The sequence below is a fragment of the Anomalospiza imberbis genome, chromosome 3, assembly GCF_031753505.1.
Source record: "Anomalospiza imberbis isolate Cuckoo-Finch-1a 21T00152 chromosome 3, ASM3175350v1, whole genome shotgun sequence".
NCBI classification, from domain to species: Eukaryota; Metazoa; Chordata; class Aves; order Passeriformes; family Viduidae; genus Anomalospiza; species Anomalospiza imberbis.
Window position 1 is genome coordinate 104,799,951 of NC_089683.1, and position 15,608 is coordinate 104,815,558.

Below are 15,608 nucleotides of genomic sequence, written 5' to 3' on the forward strand. Positions count from 1 at the left end.
ATGTAGTAAAATATGAGGCACAGGGAAGAAAATGTTCTCCTTGCAAGAACTGTATCCTGCAATTACTCATGGGAACCATTTTAGTCACCCAGACAATTTCTGAGAGCAGCACCTGAGAAACAAGACGTTGATTTTCACTCAGCCAAGTTTCTCTCATAGCTGCCTTGCGATCGAATCTCCGTGCAAGTTGTTCCAGTTTCTCTTGTCTGATGAGCTCATTTCGCAGTGCCAGTTCTCTTTCATGTTCAGCTTTTTCCAGTCTTTCCCAGGCCTGAAGTTGTAGAGGAAAAACACACGGCTTCTAAACAACACATTCTTACAAGATTATAATAAATCCCATCTCCTTTGCATGAAATCAGGGCTGAAGTCACTACAGGCAACTTTCACCAAACTGGTTCAATATTTAAAAGCCCATAAATCCAGTTTGCACTGGCTGGCCCTACACCTTGTTTGCTAATATAAACACATGACTTAAAATCTGTTTTCAATTTAGTCAGTCATTTTCTGAGCAAGTTATTTATCTCAGATGCATTTTCTCTTGTCCTTTCTTACCTCCCTTCCCAACAAAGCCTAAGGAAACCACTTGGCTTGAATGTGTAAGAAAGTGTTTATTTAAAAAAATAAAATCTCCTGAGTGCTGCTTCCAAACGAGCAGATTCTATCTTCTTCCTTTAGGAAATGGGAATTAGAGATTCATGGCCTCTCACCTCCAGAACTAATATACAACTGCTGTTCTTCATTACACTTTGGAAAAGAAAACAACTGCAGAATTTGGTTACTTCTGGTGCTTACAAATCCTTTTCCCCCCCCCAAGCCAGAAGTTATTCATATGCATGATGATAATATTACAAAAATCAGAAGTCTTACAAGCATGTTGTAAGTCAGCTAATCACCTTTTAGATCTTCTTACAGACAACAAAAATACCCTCAATTAAACACAAACTAAATCTAAATCCGAACAGATGGAAACTGCCTGAAACACGACTATTTTGGGCATTCCTCCTGCAACGAGGAGGACTGAGGAGTTTGATGCTCCCTGGGATGAGGCCACAGACACGCACAACAGCTGGTCTGGGAATGCCAAGCATGATCAAACACAAAGGAGGAAGCTGCCAGGCTGAAGCTGTTTGTTATCCTTGAGAGAACCTGTCAACTCTTCTGTGCCCAGCCCTGCCCTGCCAGCTGCAGCAGCAGAGAACAAGCTGCAGGACCCCAGAAGGATCCACGATGCCCAGGCAGGGCACTGGCAGGTGAAGGGGAGGGCACAGCACCTGCTGCTGCTGCCTTCTGTCACTTCTCTTCAAAAGCCAAGGTCCACGAGGTGCAAGACAGCTGGCAGCCCCAGGAGAAGAAGCTCCTACAGATGCTGAGGACACCCCGGGCCTGGCTCAGGGTAGTAAGTCTGAGCTACAGGAAAAGGTCACCCCACCTCACCCATCCCTTACAGCCCTCACAACAAGGCTGGAGATCACAAATGTTTTTGAGAAGAACAAACGTTGTTGAAAGAAAACAGCAATATCCCAAGTCACAGGGGAGGAGCTGCTCAGTTTACCTTGTTAATGTCAGAGATGAGTTTGCCCTCCCTTGGCATGTACACTTTCTGATTGTTGGCTCTCATTTTGCTTTGGATGGTAAAAAGCAGCACTTCCAGGTTTCCTTTTTCTGTAAATCTAAACAAAATTTTGCAAGAGAATCAAGTTACAATCAAACTTTCATTATTGCTAAGGTACAATCATAGAATCGTGGATTGACAGAATAGTTTGGGTTGGAAAGGACCTTAAAACCCATCCAGTTACACCCCCTGCCAGGGCAGGGACACCTTCCACTATCCCAGCTCGCTCCCAGCCCTGTCCCATCTGGTCTGGAGCATTTCCAGGGATGGGGCAGCCACGGTTTCTCTGGGCAACCTCTGCCAGGGCCTCACCACCCTCACAAGGAAGCACTAATATAAAACATATAATATAGTAGACTACAATAAACTATAATAAAGCACTTGTTTAAAATGTTGACGTGGTGAATGGTGCATTCACATAAACACCTCCATCTTGTGTGGAAGCTGGGAGCAATGGAAATATGGAAATAGCCCACACTTCCCCTGGAGCTAGTTGGGGAAGAGAGCAAAAGCAACTTCACAGAAGTCAGCTGTCTGAGTGTTTGGATTTAAACCCCTTGGGGGACAGGAAAAGGCTTTTTTTTTTTTTAATTTCTAGTACGTGCACTGTCCTAGTTCGCTCCATCGGCGCAAGAAATGGAAGTTTTATTTAAAGCTCTCTGCAATCAATAAACTCTTCCCACTGTTTTCCCTGAGTTGTATGCCTGGAAATAACAAACTCTATGGGTATTAGGGAATAGTCTGCAATTTTAGAAGAAGTCTGGATTCTGTGTAATGTTTCGGGTTGTGATTATTATTCATTAGAACTCAAATTAGACAAAAATAACAAACAGATTTGATATCACAATCCTAAAAGAGGCTTTCCAGAAATAAGTTGCCCAGTTTTGCTTGTATTAGTTTGAGTAAGTAGAGCTGTTTGACAAAGCCAGACATGCTTCCTCTTCATGTCGGATAAGCAGTAGGGATCTTTTAATAGCAGCATTTTGGTATTATCCACTGCTATTAAAAGCATGAGCAGTGACATTACTGTGCCACCACTGTACGCTATTACCACTCATATGATAAGACAGGCATCCCAGGGCAGGGACAGCTTCCAGGACTCCTAGATCCTGTGGGAGACACGCTTTGCTCGTTGCTGTTGTTATTATCTGCACACTGAACAGCACAAAGCAAACGGGCCGCAAGTAACTTCGATGAGTACCAATCAGGAATATGAGAGCTGGGCTTGCTCAGGAAAATAAACTCTTAAGCCACAACTAAAATCACTTGGATGTGTTTGTTTTTTAAAAAAATCAATGAGTGACTAAGCCAACAAGACCACTGACTGTTGTGTTAAACTGAGATTAAACTCACTTGGGTGGTTTCTCCACTGTGCGATAAGTGTTGAACGCCTGCAGCTGCTGCTGCACCCCAACCAGGGAGTTGGCGAATTTGCGATTGTTGAGGATGATAATGGTTTGCTCAATCCACTCCAGCAGGTCAGAAGCCAGAGACTCGTATTTTTCTATCATTTTCTCTGTTTCAATGGCATTGTCAAGCACCTGCAGCGGCAGCACAACACACGAGTCACAAGGGTAATGCTCTTCGGTCATTTAAATCCAACAAGCCACATAAAAGAAACTGCTGGGAGACTTGAGTTGTGAATCAGAGTACTCACTGCTGGGATCCCTGAGGAATAAGAGCTTGGCATTTTCCAGCACTAAATTCCCAAGATCCCACAGCAATAAAGGGGCAGAGCTGAGGCTCACACAAAGATTCATGTTCAGTCTGCCAGCTGTAAGGATCGGGGCAATGTCGCCAAAGGACAGAGAATGACTGCACATGTTTTAAATGAGGGACTTTTCCAGAGGAGACAGAGGGCCCAGAGGGTGAGGAGCAGTTAATGAGAAAGGAAAAGTAGCAATGATGCAAAATGAACAAGCAAAAATAAAACACCAGCCAAATGTTTTCTAATGTGAGCCAGCTGGAAATTAACTACTCCTCATAGTCACATGGGAATATTTAACATTCAAAATATGTTCAAAAGCAAAAAAATCAAAATTACCAGAGAGTGGACTCTTAAAAAATTAACACCCAAGAGGAAAAAGAAAATCAGAAATATTTCACCTGCTTTGTAACAATTTATAATTTAAACTGACAGACCTTTCCAATACGTTTTCCTTCGACAGCCAAAGCTTTCATCTTGGAGAAGTAGTGGTAATATGTCACCACATAGGTGATGATTGACTTTTCATCAGGGTGATCAACACTGATATCTGCAAACCAAACCAGAGTTATCTCAGCATGCTGAGGCTGCAGGGGTTACACCAACAGAACTCAGAGTGCACCAAGAATACTTTTGGGAGTCAGAGATGGGTTGAGTGGTAGTTCAGCCCCTAAGGTTGGTGTCCTAATAAAAAGTAAATTGAGCAGCTTTGCACTAGTTCTGGCAGTAGTGTGGACTGGGGCTAAAGCTAGGGGCCTTTGGGCTTTACAGTCAAGTTCCAGACTTTGCCACAGCCTGTGCACAGCCAAATAACTCCTCTGGTGTCCATGTGAGTTGACAGAACTACTGTTAGTTGACAACTTCAGTGCTGTGTCGGCATTTGGAGAGAGGAATTCAAACTTATGTCTGTCCAGGTGACTCTGAGAGATACAGGTGGAAAACAAAGTATTTATCAGCATTTCTGAGGCACTGGAAAATAAGCAAGAAGAAACTTGCCCAAACACATCACTCCGGCTCTGTGACACAAAAGGCTCTTGCCCCAGCACTGGGAGCACACACACTCCCAACAGAAGCACGGGCTGAAGCTTCTCTGCTCCTCTTCCTTCTCAGAAGGAAGCATCTGACTGGAATGACTTTATGGACACATGGCCAGACCAACAAACTCGTCAGATGGCAGTAAAAAAACACAGGATTAAGGACTCTTGTGCTACTGCTGCTCAGTTTGCTGCTGGAGACATCTCACATTCTCTCCTTCCCTGTCTGCCTGTATCACCAGGTGAGTCAGCAGCATCCAGCTGCTCTTGGACACAAAAAGCTGTCACGGAGATGTGTTCTGACATGGAGGGGTGGGAAGAAAGAGCCCTTAAGTGCTGAAACTGCTGGAATTCTTACCCTCAGGGTCCAGGAGCTTGGTAAGACCAAGGTGCTGCTCTGCAAGGTTAAAAGCATTCTGCAGATTGTAGTGTGCGTTTGATTTCTTCAGCTTGTCAAAATCAATCAGATCAGGCCTAGACAGGATGGAAAATTCTTTAGATTTCCCAAAGCACAGTGCAGCCACCCTCAAATGAACTAAAATCTCCAACCCTTAGAAAACCCAGCCAAGGTTTCATGTGCCCTGTGCATTTTCCAGCAGTGTTAAAGGAATGAAGTAATGCCCAGCACATGGCACGACAGGACCTGGCCATGAGAGAAAGTAGGGGAGAGCCTAACAACAGGGAAGGTGACCCTGGAGAAGAGAAGAACAAACTTGTGGTCATGAATCTCTCCTCATGCCCATGGAAGCACGCAATCTATCCGGATTAACTCCGCCTGAGCTTGCCATGAGCAGCATGCCCAGCCATGGCAGCCTGGCACCACATCTGGCCATCCTCAGGCAGGGACTTCCTTTCCCTCCAGGCTGCTCTGGGTGTGCTTCCCCACTCCCGCCCCTGACCTGGGCATGGGTTACTGACTGAGGTACAAGAACCAAACCAAACCCAAATAATCACAGGTGTAATTTATGCCCTTGAAACGAAACACAGCCTGTTTTGACTTGTGGTGTGAGAAGCTGCTGCCCAGCCAAGCTCACAATGACCACAAGAGCTGTAAAGCTCAAAACAAGGCAAGTTGCTCTAAAACTCTCAGCAGCTCCTCAACTTCCTGCTCTTCATAGATTTTTAAAATCAAGCTGCAAGGTAGCTGCAAAACCAGGGCAGACATTGAGCCACACGTACCTGTGCTTATGGATCAGTGCATTGAACGCCATCCCATCCCTCCAGCTTGTCGTAAAGTTGTGGATATTGACGTTGGGGTACCTGCAGAACAAAAACAAGGAGAGTGCAATCAATACAGCATCCCCAAGTGCAGCTCTGCACACTCTGGCACCAAAAGCCAGAGCAGGAAGACATTAAGTTTCCTGTAAAAGTGTCATTATTTCTTCAGAATAGGGAGAAAAAGAGTCAGCATATTACTATATATATTCATGGATTATCAGATTGGTGTGTTTATCACCCAGAATTAACATCATAAATTCAGACTTTTCTGACTTGTAAACATCAACTATTTGTCTTGAATTCCCTCTAAATCCACTTAAGAAGATATATGTTTGCCCATTTAAAATTATTTCAACAAAAACTCAAAATGCTGTAAGAGCTTTAGAGATAATGACTTAATCCACACTCACCCAGCTGTTTTCATCTGGCACCACAAAAGCAAAGCATCTTTAGCAGATTTCTTCTCTTTGTTGTCCTCAGTTTCAACACTGATATCTTGGATCTAAAAGTAACATAGAAGATTTCAATTTTTCTCTGAGAAAACACATTGCCTTTTTGGAAAAGGTGAAAGGAACGCTGGGAAATACCAAAATTAATGCTATTAAATGTTTATTACTATGCTATTTATTATGAGTTATATATTTATTATATGGATGTATTGTTCTTTCTGCAAAAGGACTTTCCAGCCTTTTTTAGCTGAGGGCAAAGACCAATCTAGAGCTTGATGGAAAACAAGAAATCTCAAGCCTTAGCTGGGACACTAAAATAATTCCTGTGGGCACCCTTAGTCCATGTCAGTGCCAAACCAGCCAGGTTATGGATAACCAGCATGGCAATGGAGAGCAGCTCAGGGCAGCATTTCCTCCTAGATGTAGTGTGGAGACTGGAGCTTCACACTTATTAGTGATTTAAAAATAAAGCCATATGAATTTCCCCACAGGAAAGTCCCATCACAGGTCAGCATCACCACAGAGACTGATTTATCCTGACAGGTTCCCAAGCACTTCTCCCTCCCATCAGATGGGAGCACTTGGAAGCACTCTGCTCCTAAAATGCACAGTGAAGCATGCGACAAACAGGCGTGGAAAGCTCATCCTATGTGTGCACACAACTCTACCTGGAATCTCAAGATAATGGTCCAAATAAGGCCAAGTGTCAGCCTGTGATTCCCATCCACAATATCATGAGATCCCATGTTTTCTAGGTGCACTCGTTGCTCTTTCAGGAACTGGAGGGCTTTATCCACATTCTCCAGGCAATGGATGCGCATCCTTCCTTTAGTTGGTTTAGGCTAGAAGGTAAAAGGAAGAATAAAAACATTTATTCCTGTAGATGGGAGGGGGAAAAATCAGAGCTTGTACACTCTTCAGTCCTGGCCAGTGCATCACCACTCCCAGGCAGCAACGCTGCAATTGTTCCTCAAATTCCAGGGACAAAACCACTCCTTGGATGTTCCAGCCCATTTTCACCAGGATAATGGAAGCAGGTGCCAAACCCATGGTGGAAAAACCAAATCCTGGACCTGATCTGGACACATGGCCCCAGTTTCATTTGCCTTTCAAAGGATTTTTCCTGCTTACTTCCCTCATGTTTCCTTTCTAGGATATTCACTCACAAGCTCAGATTTGAGGTAATCAGTAAATATCCTCCAGAAGGAAGTGGCATTGCTTTTCTTTGGTCAGTAAATCAGACAAGAGTAAGAAAGTAACAGAGATTGATTACAAATTTTTCTTCATAGGAAAAAATACTAATTAAAAAAGCAGCTACACCAATATAATACAGTTATATGAAGGCCCAGTGCAACTGCAAAAATGCAATGAATGTGTCATCAGCATGCAGAATTCTGCTGTAAAACTGAGTAAAATTAAGGGCACTTTGGTGTGCAGATGAGGATTACAGCTGAATAGCCTGTTCCGTGTGCACTGGGATGTCACCAAAGATACTCAGCCTAACGACTAACTGCCATAATTTCCTTGTTTTCTGCAGTGAATGTAATTAACTGGCCATGGAAATAGTTCAGGCAATATCCTTGCCCCAGCCTGCATTCAAGGTGAAGAGTTTCAGCCAGTGCCATGGTACAGTCCCTGGAAACACAGCCTATGCCACAGGAGATGGTGGAGAGGGAAGCCTTGCAGGAAGATGCCCTTTGGGACACACAGACCCTGAGGCCACCAGCTTCAGCCTCAATCGGCCTGGGTCTGTCCTCCTGAAGCTGGGGAATGATGCAGAATCAATCCACAGCTCACAGCAAGTGGGAGAATTTCCAGAAGACTCCCTCTGCTTTGGAGTATAAAAGGCCCAGATTGCACGTACAGCCTGTACACACCCCATCCATCCCAAATGCTGCCAGTGCAAAGAGCCACAGCTGGAGCAGAAGAAGCAAGAGAGAGCTACATGATTGGCTGAAGCCTCCCAGAGATTCCTCACCCAGCAGGGACAATCTGGGATCCAGCCTTTAGCTGGCACCATCAATCATTAGGAGTGTAGAAAGCTGGACCTAAGGCTTGACTGAACCTTGAAAACAAAACACAGGTAGGAGGCAGTTCCGGGGCAGGAGGGAAGGAGGAGGCCCGGCTGCACCCCCAGCTCCGGCCCACGGCTCGTCTCAGCCCATGGCCACACCTGGAGCCCTGGAGCAGCTTCCCAGGCCTGCTCACCTGCACAAGGATGCACAAGGATGATCCCAAGGCTCAGGAATGACTGTGACTGTGGCCATTTCTCAGCAGCAGTGGCAGACCCCAGCCTGTCCCCTCTGCCTTAACACAGCCCTTCCTCACTGCCCAAAGCAGTACCTGCACCACCTCTATTGCTTCAAACTACCGAACAGAAAAGGATTCAAAAAGCTCATTTTGTGCTCTCAGAAGCTCCATTGCCATGGTTACAGAGCCAAAAACATTCACCAGAGATGTATTATGTAGAGGAAGAGGCGTCTGAGTCTGGTTTGTTCAAGGTGTGGCTGTGCTTGCCACACTCCCCTGCATAGCCTCAGGATGAGGCATAGTGAGACATATCTTGCACATTTATTGGGCTAACACAGATCCAGACACTGAGTGGAGGGAAAGCAAGTACCAAACCCAGAGTCTTCACATACACATTACAGGAAAACTGATTCTACATCAAAACCCTTTCTCTTTTCCAAGTGAAAATGTGACAGAATTCACTACAGAGAATGTTCTTAAGTGGTTTGACCTTTGAGACTTCAGGAATTGCAAGGAATTTACTAATCCTTAATTTGGTTAGGGAAGAAACTGAGCTAAATACTTAATCTTAGGTCAAAAACAATTCTCAGCTTTATTTTTCTGTTTGGGAGAAGCTGGTTAACAGTGTGTGCAAACCAAGTTACAACTGTCCTTTCATGCTGGCTGGATTCTTTCCCACTGTGCTCAGTGAGAGCATTGCATGCTATCAGCTTCCTTCCAAACGCTGCTGTGCAGAGGACATTATGCTGTAAGCTCTGGACTAAACACTAGGATTAGGAATCAAACTGAGCAAGGTCAGGAAGATGTAGGTGTTGTCGTTATCAGTTGCTCTCATTCTGAGCTTCTCCAACACACCTCAAAGACTGTGGGTTTTCATCAACAAAAATCACAATAAATTTTGGAAAATGCAGAGTTTGTGCAATCGAAGTGAGAGGGCAAAGAGCAGCCCTGCTTCCCTGACTGGCATCCAAAATCCTGGACTCTGCTCCACAGGCTTCTGAATCTGAATCCCAATTTCAAAAGAGAGGAAAAAACTTCTGTTTGTTTCACTACACCAGTAAATACACCATGTTTATGGGATATTCACCTATGCTAGTTTCTGCTTTCTTACCATTTGATGTTTCTTGTCTTGATTTTAAGCCTTCTGCATAAGATCTGCCTTCAAATTTCTCTGGGGTGCCATGGAGATGTCAGAACCTATCTAATATTGACTAAAATAAATTGCAAAAACTGAAGAACATCAGTAAGTGGAGACCGCATGACACTCCTCCTGAAATATTTTTGGTGTGTGTAAGATTCTCCTGGAATACTTTTGGTGTGTGTAATTGTCTCAAGGTTTAGTGCATTGCGTTTACTCTTATTTGCAGAGGAAGGTGTGGTGGAATGCACTGTTCAAACAGAGCCTGCTGTCCTCCAGCCTCAGATAAGGAAGCTACAAAAAGAATGTGTGGCAGTGCAGGCAGCTGCCAATGCCAGACACAATGATGCAAGTGCAGCTCCAGGAAGCTCCTGTCCTCTCCCCACCCCTTAGCTGCCCCAGCCCTGTTTGCATTTTCCAAAACCTGGAGTGAAATATGGAAATGAACGGTACAACCACAGCCATAGGATCGCTCTGAGCTTCCTATTTGCTGCTGAAAGTCAAATCTTGACAGGTAGACAGGCAGATTTAACCAGAGGTGACACAGCTGGTGTCTCAGCCCACAAATAATGGGGCATGTTCTTCTCAACTATCCCTGTGTGAGGAATACCTGCTACCTGCAGTGAGCACGTCAAACCCAACACGCTGCCAAGGCGAGCGATCTGGCAGACGCAGAGGGGCTCAGAGCAAACTGCAGCTGATGAACACCAGGATTTGTTACCCCATCCACACAGGCACTTCTGTGCACATCCCAACTCCCTCGCCCTCCCAGATGCACTCAGGCAGCTCCTCTCCTGCCTCCACACACACTCACTACACTGGGCCATATGTTCCACTCATTAACCAGAGTCTTAAGCCACAGAGCTCCACTAATAGGAGAGCTTGATGACAAGTGATTACCCAGCCTCCTGCAGCCTTGGGTCTTAGATAAAGACTGGTATTTCTTTGAAAAGATTGCTCTAAATTAGGCAGTTAAGAGCATCATCATCATTTAAGGAACTGAAGGAGAAGCTGATACCCAGCCATTTCCTGGCACCCAATTTTCCTCTTGTGCAGCAGCATTTCCCATTACAAGGACTTTCTTACTCACCACTCCTTGTGCTGGTACCTCAGCACACCCAAAGAAACAATTTGACCCATTTATTTATATTGATTTTAGATATCCCCCTAGCCAAAGAAAGCCCAAACCTTATCTATCTGCGTAAAATCAAGTACACTCAGGGACATTCCTCAGCAGTGGGGTGTAATCAACACACCTACAGCTGCTCCCAGGGTGACGTGGCCCTCTCCAGTTGTTGTCCAGCACAACCCTGGCATGCTCTGGGAAGGGAGCAGGGATGTGCCAGGCCTGCACACCTGCATCAGTGAAGGGTTTGTTAGCAGAGAAATGGGCCACTGCCCACAGGGCCCAGGAATGTCCCCCAGCATATCTAACTCACCACCACCAAAGGATCTAAGGGGCTCAGGAACATTTTGTACTCTGTGCCTGTCAGATTTGGGAGCAGGGAACATGCTGCTGGAAGCACTCAGCATGTTACCAGCAAGGAACCTTTGAAGAAGACTTCCTTTGATTCCCACTGGAGCCAGTAGGAAAGTATTTTAGTGGTGTCTGGATCCAGCTGAAGCCATAGAGCTCTCTTTTTTTTTCCTTTAATATATAAAAAGACATTTTCAGTGCTGAACCCTCAGCACCCAGATTTCCTATACTGCAGTTGAGACAAGGATTCACAAAACCCCACCCAAACCCAACCCAACCCAAACCCCCCACAATGGATACCAATAAGCACTTACAAGTCTCTCTCCTGAAAGCACTTCCAGGAGTTTGATGAGCATCCTCCCATCTCGAAGGTCAGTGTACAGGTCTGTAATTCGGCAGGACACACGAGCCAAGTGGGAATTCACCCACTTTGTGAAAGTCTTCTTCTGAACTGCCTCACGTTCATCTGTGGGGAAAACAACATAATGTTACCCAAAATAAATCACAGCTCACGTTTCTAGGTGAAAATGGGATGCTCAAACATTTAATATTAAATCAAAGGTATGGCTTGTCTTTTTGGGAGAATCATTGATGAAATTAGGACTTTTCATTGAAAACCCACCATTCTTCATCTGCTGAGTTCACCTGCTCTGGAACACACACAAATCCACAACAGATCCCCCAAAATACCACAAGTCCTTTTGGATTAAGACAAATATGATAGACAGCAGAGACCAAAGCTTCCCACTGACTTTTTTCCCTTCTCATGACAATATTTATTTGCAGATTCAACATTTGTAACTGTATTTACACAGTGTCAACATGAATTTTTCCATAACTGCATGCCTGAGGTAGACAAGCATTTATATCAAGCCATAGAAAAATAGACTCTTTCCACCTTCCCTTCCCAGAGTCTTTCACAACAGTTTATAGAGGAAAACATTGGCTGTGAGAGCTCTCTTACTGCACAGGCTCACTGCAGTCCACATTAATTCACAAACTCCTACCCAGCTCCTATCTGCCAAGCCCAGAGCTCTCAGACAGAAAACATTATACATCTCTGTGGTTACATTCTTTTGCCAAGGGCTTTCGATGAAGCCTTGTTAGCCAAAAGTCATTTCACTGAGCTGGGAAATACTACAGACCAAATTTGTCAAAACACAGGTGCTCTGACTCGGACTCTGGAAGCCACAGTTAGACAGATGAATGGAAGTGCTCTGCTTTCCCAGGCAGACAAGATTCCAAGCCTCCCATCAGTCTCTATAAAGTTGTTGGCATGTGCAGAAACAGGACATGAAGACAGATTAATCCTAAACTGCAGCACCCCCAGCTCTGAAAGTTCCAAGAATGTTGCTTAAAACACAGAGAACATTCCAGATCTGTCTGCCCAGGGGTTTGGTGGATGCTGTCCTCACAAAGGAAGGATGTGCTCCCTTCCTGGCAGTGCAGCATGGTGGGGGCATGGTCCCAGCACATTCATAACCAGTCACTGTCTCCAGGACCTTGGGGACAGCAGCAAAAATCTGATCATGGTGATGTGGGATGACAAAGATGCTGAGAGTGAAGAGGACAGAAAGCTGGGGACCAAGTAAAATAAGAAAAGACAGTAAGAAGAGAAATCAGATAACAGAATGGTGGTGAGTGGGAGGGAGAGCAGACTGCACTGAGTGGTGGTTTGCACAACTGCACAAACCCCACCCTAAGATTTCAGTTCCTCCCACTTATTTCTGAACTTGTCCTTCCTACCAATGTGGTTAGACACGACCAAATCTACTACCCTGAAACTGCCCCATTTTTGACAGCTTTACCTACCTGTTAAGGTGTGAAATTGCAAATGTGGCTTGGAAAAATGTCAAAGCTGGGGTTAGTGACAAAACAATGTGCTTTGGGTGAACTGACAGTTTGCGTTTTTGTATTTGCCCTTACTCTGTATGGAGCACAGGATCCCTGTGATAGAGGAAGAGAACAGGAGATCAGCAGGAGCTGCAGCTAGTGTCGACTAGCTTGAAATATATTCTTTATGAACTATTTATAGCAAGTGCATGGGAATGCTGTATCTGCATATCTGCTTGTCTAGTAATCCATGCCTTTATTTGAAGTATTTTTTGAAATGAGTCACAGAAGAGAAACCTTGCAATAGTGCTTTTTAAAGAAAAGTCCATCATAAATTCTGTCTCTTTTTACCAGCTTGTACAAGCCCCAGAACAGCTCAGCAAGTTTGTTTATTTAATCACTGTGGTCTCTGCACAGAAGCACAACATTCAGTGATCCCTGTGCTTACATTCATTTCAAAGAGAAATGCCCATGTACAGGAAGATGAAAATAGAGTTGGATATACAAAATATTATGTAAAACAAAAAGAGCTATCAAATATCATCTTAACGCCAACCATTGAAAAGTATTTAGTCAAAAATTATGGTTATCAGTAATTCTCCCAATCTGGGACAATTCTCCCAATTTGGGGTCACAGTGAAAGTAAAGAATGGGAATAGAATGTCCATGTGGGTTTAGTAAAAGGAGATGAAGAGTCAGGGCCCAATTTTGAACAAATGAAAGACACAATGTGGGAAATGCAGTGAGACATCAAGTCATGTTGTGAAACCTTTAGAGCCATGGTATTAACTGACACCAGCTTGGGACCTTCTGGTCTTGAAAGCAAGTTAAGGAAGCCAACAGAGCAAGCAGCCCTTCCAGGACAGGGAAGACAGGTCCCTCCTGGGGACAGCATCCATGTGGCTCTGAGGCCACTTTCCCAAAAAGCTTTCCCACCCTAGCACTTTCAGTGGCCCCAAAGGAGGACAAAGTGCATTTTTCAGGCCGTGGGGACACAGGGAAAAAACCCTGAGAAAGTTTGACTGACTTCTTGTCCTGAGTGTTGCCTCAGCATCCTCAATCACAGTGAACTATCAGGGAGGGAGAGGATGGGAATCCAGCCTGGCTGGAGGCCCTCTATGCTCGTGGAGCTGATGGTGGTGCCCTTAGGAGTGTTTTCTTTAGTCTAGAGTTCAAAGCCAGTCGCTGCCTCTCCCCTTCTGCTTTCCCGTTTCCTCAGCCTTGCTCTCAGCAGCCTCGATTTCCTGTTTACAGCGAGAGGCTGCAGGGCCCGGTTGGTTTCTCTGGCTCCCACCTCTGCCCCCGCCCCAGCTCGCTCTTGCCTGAGCTCCTCTCACCTGATCCCCACCCATCCTCTGTGGAACCGGCCTCCTCCCTGCTGGCTCCACCACTTAAAAATAGTGTGAAAGTCGCTACTGGGACCACAGCTGTGCTGGTTCCAGCGCTAACTCCTCGTGCTGAGCCTACAGTCAGCTTTTCACATGAGCGCCAGCCACTTCATTGCTGGAGCTATTCACAGCTTTTCACTTTCTTTCCATCTCTCCTCTGATTTACAGCAAGCGGGGCTCAAAGCAGGGAGATCCCTGATTGTCTGGGTGCAGCCCCATGGGAAAACCCTGTGGCACCACACAAGGGCCAGGCCCCACATGCCACTGCCAACTTTGGGGAACAACCAGCAACTTATGTCAGAAAAATGCCGCTGGAGAGACACTGCAGCTCTTTCAGGCTCCTAATGGGGCAGTCACCCAGGAAGGCCAGGCTTTATCCCGCACTTGGCACAGGCGGAGCACAGCTCTAATTCCCCATGACACTCTCAGCCAGAGAAGCCCCTGGAGGGAGAAGGCACAGCCCTTCTTACCCTGTATCACTTCACTCCTCTTGCACTCCTACAACGTGGGAAAGCAAACCAAGCCCATTTGGAAAGTGGTGTGACTGGGGTTGGTCATGTTAAAACCTCTCCTGATTATTTCTACATGGTGTTTCACAATGACAGTAGGTTTTTGCAATGCTTTTATCAACCCTTTCTAACTGATAAACTATTTTTCTGCTCTGGAGTTTCAGGTTAAAACACACACAGAATTAAAACCAAAGAATTTTGATTGTATGCTTCAAATAAAGAAAGATATGTACAGGAATGTGGTGCTTAGAGCCCTGACAATTTGGTTAAGCAAATAACACAACCGTGACTCTCTTAATGTGCAAAAACCTCCACAGTAAGGGCCAGGTGCATCCATGAATGGTGACTCCAGGGATTTAACATCAGCCATGGGCCTTGAGTGCTATTTACAAACCTCATGTGATGGTTTTGACAAATGTCCTTCATATTTTCAAAAACACAGTTATGGATTTTGAAGATTAATTAAAATGAGAGGATATGGGTGGAGCTCCAAGTGTCCTACAGCTTGTGAAAACATTTGTTTCCCAAGGGTAAAGAGAAATGAGCAACATGCAAAACATGCACAGCAGGAAAACGGAAGCCGCTCTCTGAGCAGTATCAATAATAGAGAATCCAACTTATCTTGAAGCAACACTGGGGAGGAAATTTCCTTTATGCGGAAGGCCCCATGACAATGCTACCACCAGACAGGGGCTTGCAAACTCCAGCAATGTGATTGTGATGCATCAAGGGCTGACTTTGTTTAGGAGTTTAGTAAATAAACCAGAGTTGGTACACTGAAAGCATAAACTGAGCTGGACAGGATCACAAACAGGCATCTAACTCCTTCCTCTCTTGAGGGGAGATCATTCTTTCTCCACTAATTTGATGAGAAAAAATCTGACAAAAATGCAGTCCACTTTCTGAAAGCGCAGAGCTCAGTTATGAGTCCCCATTGTGGGACAGTGAGAGGGGCGTCACATACACCACCCCCCTTGTCACACACTCAGCTCCAC

The 15,608-nt window shown here is 45.1% G+C and overlaps 1 protein-coding gene across 3 annotated transcripts in view; it reads right to left on the reverse strand.

Annotated features, from left to right (window-relative positions):
* The window catches only part of SPTBN1 (spectrin beta, non-erythrocytic 1), a 115,933-nt gene that overhangs the window by 36,011 nt on the left and 64,314 nt on the right, over positions 1–15,608 (reverse strand). For all 3 annotated transcript variants that reach the window (XM_068186237.1, XM_068186236.1, XM_068186238.1), the window contains 9 exons: positions 11,198–11,349; positions 6,687–6,860; positions 5,980–6,071; positions 5,531–5,611; positions 4,710–4,825; positions 3,755–3,867; positions 2,966–3,153; positions 1,553–1,670; positions 113–271 (listed from right to left, as the gene is read on the reverse strand). In XM_068186237.1, the coding sequence (XP_068042338.1) occupies positions 113–271; positions 1,553–1,670; positions 2,966–3,153; positions 3,755–3,867; positions 4,710–4,825; positions 5,531–5,611; positions 5,980–6,071; positions 6,687–6,860; positions 11,198–11,349 (1,193 nt within the window). The remainder of the gene's footprint in view (positions 1–112; positions 272–1,552; positions 1,671–2,965; positions 3,154–3,754; positions 3,868–4,709; positions 4,826–5,530; positions 5,612–5,979; positions 6,072–6,686; positions 6,861–11,197; positions 11,350–15,608) is intronic.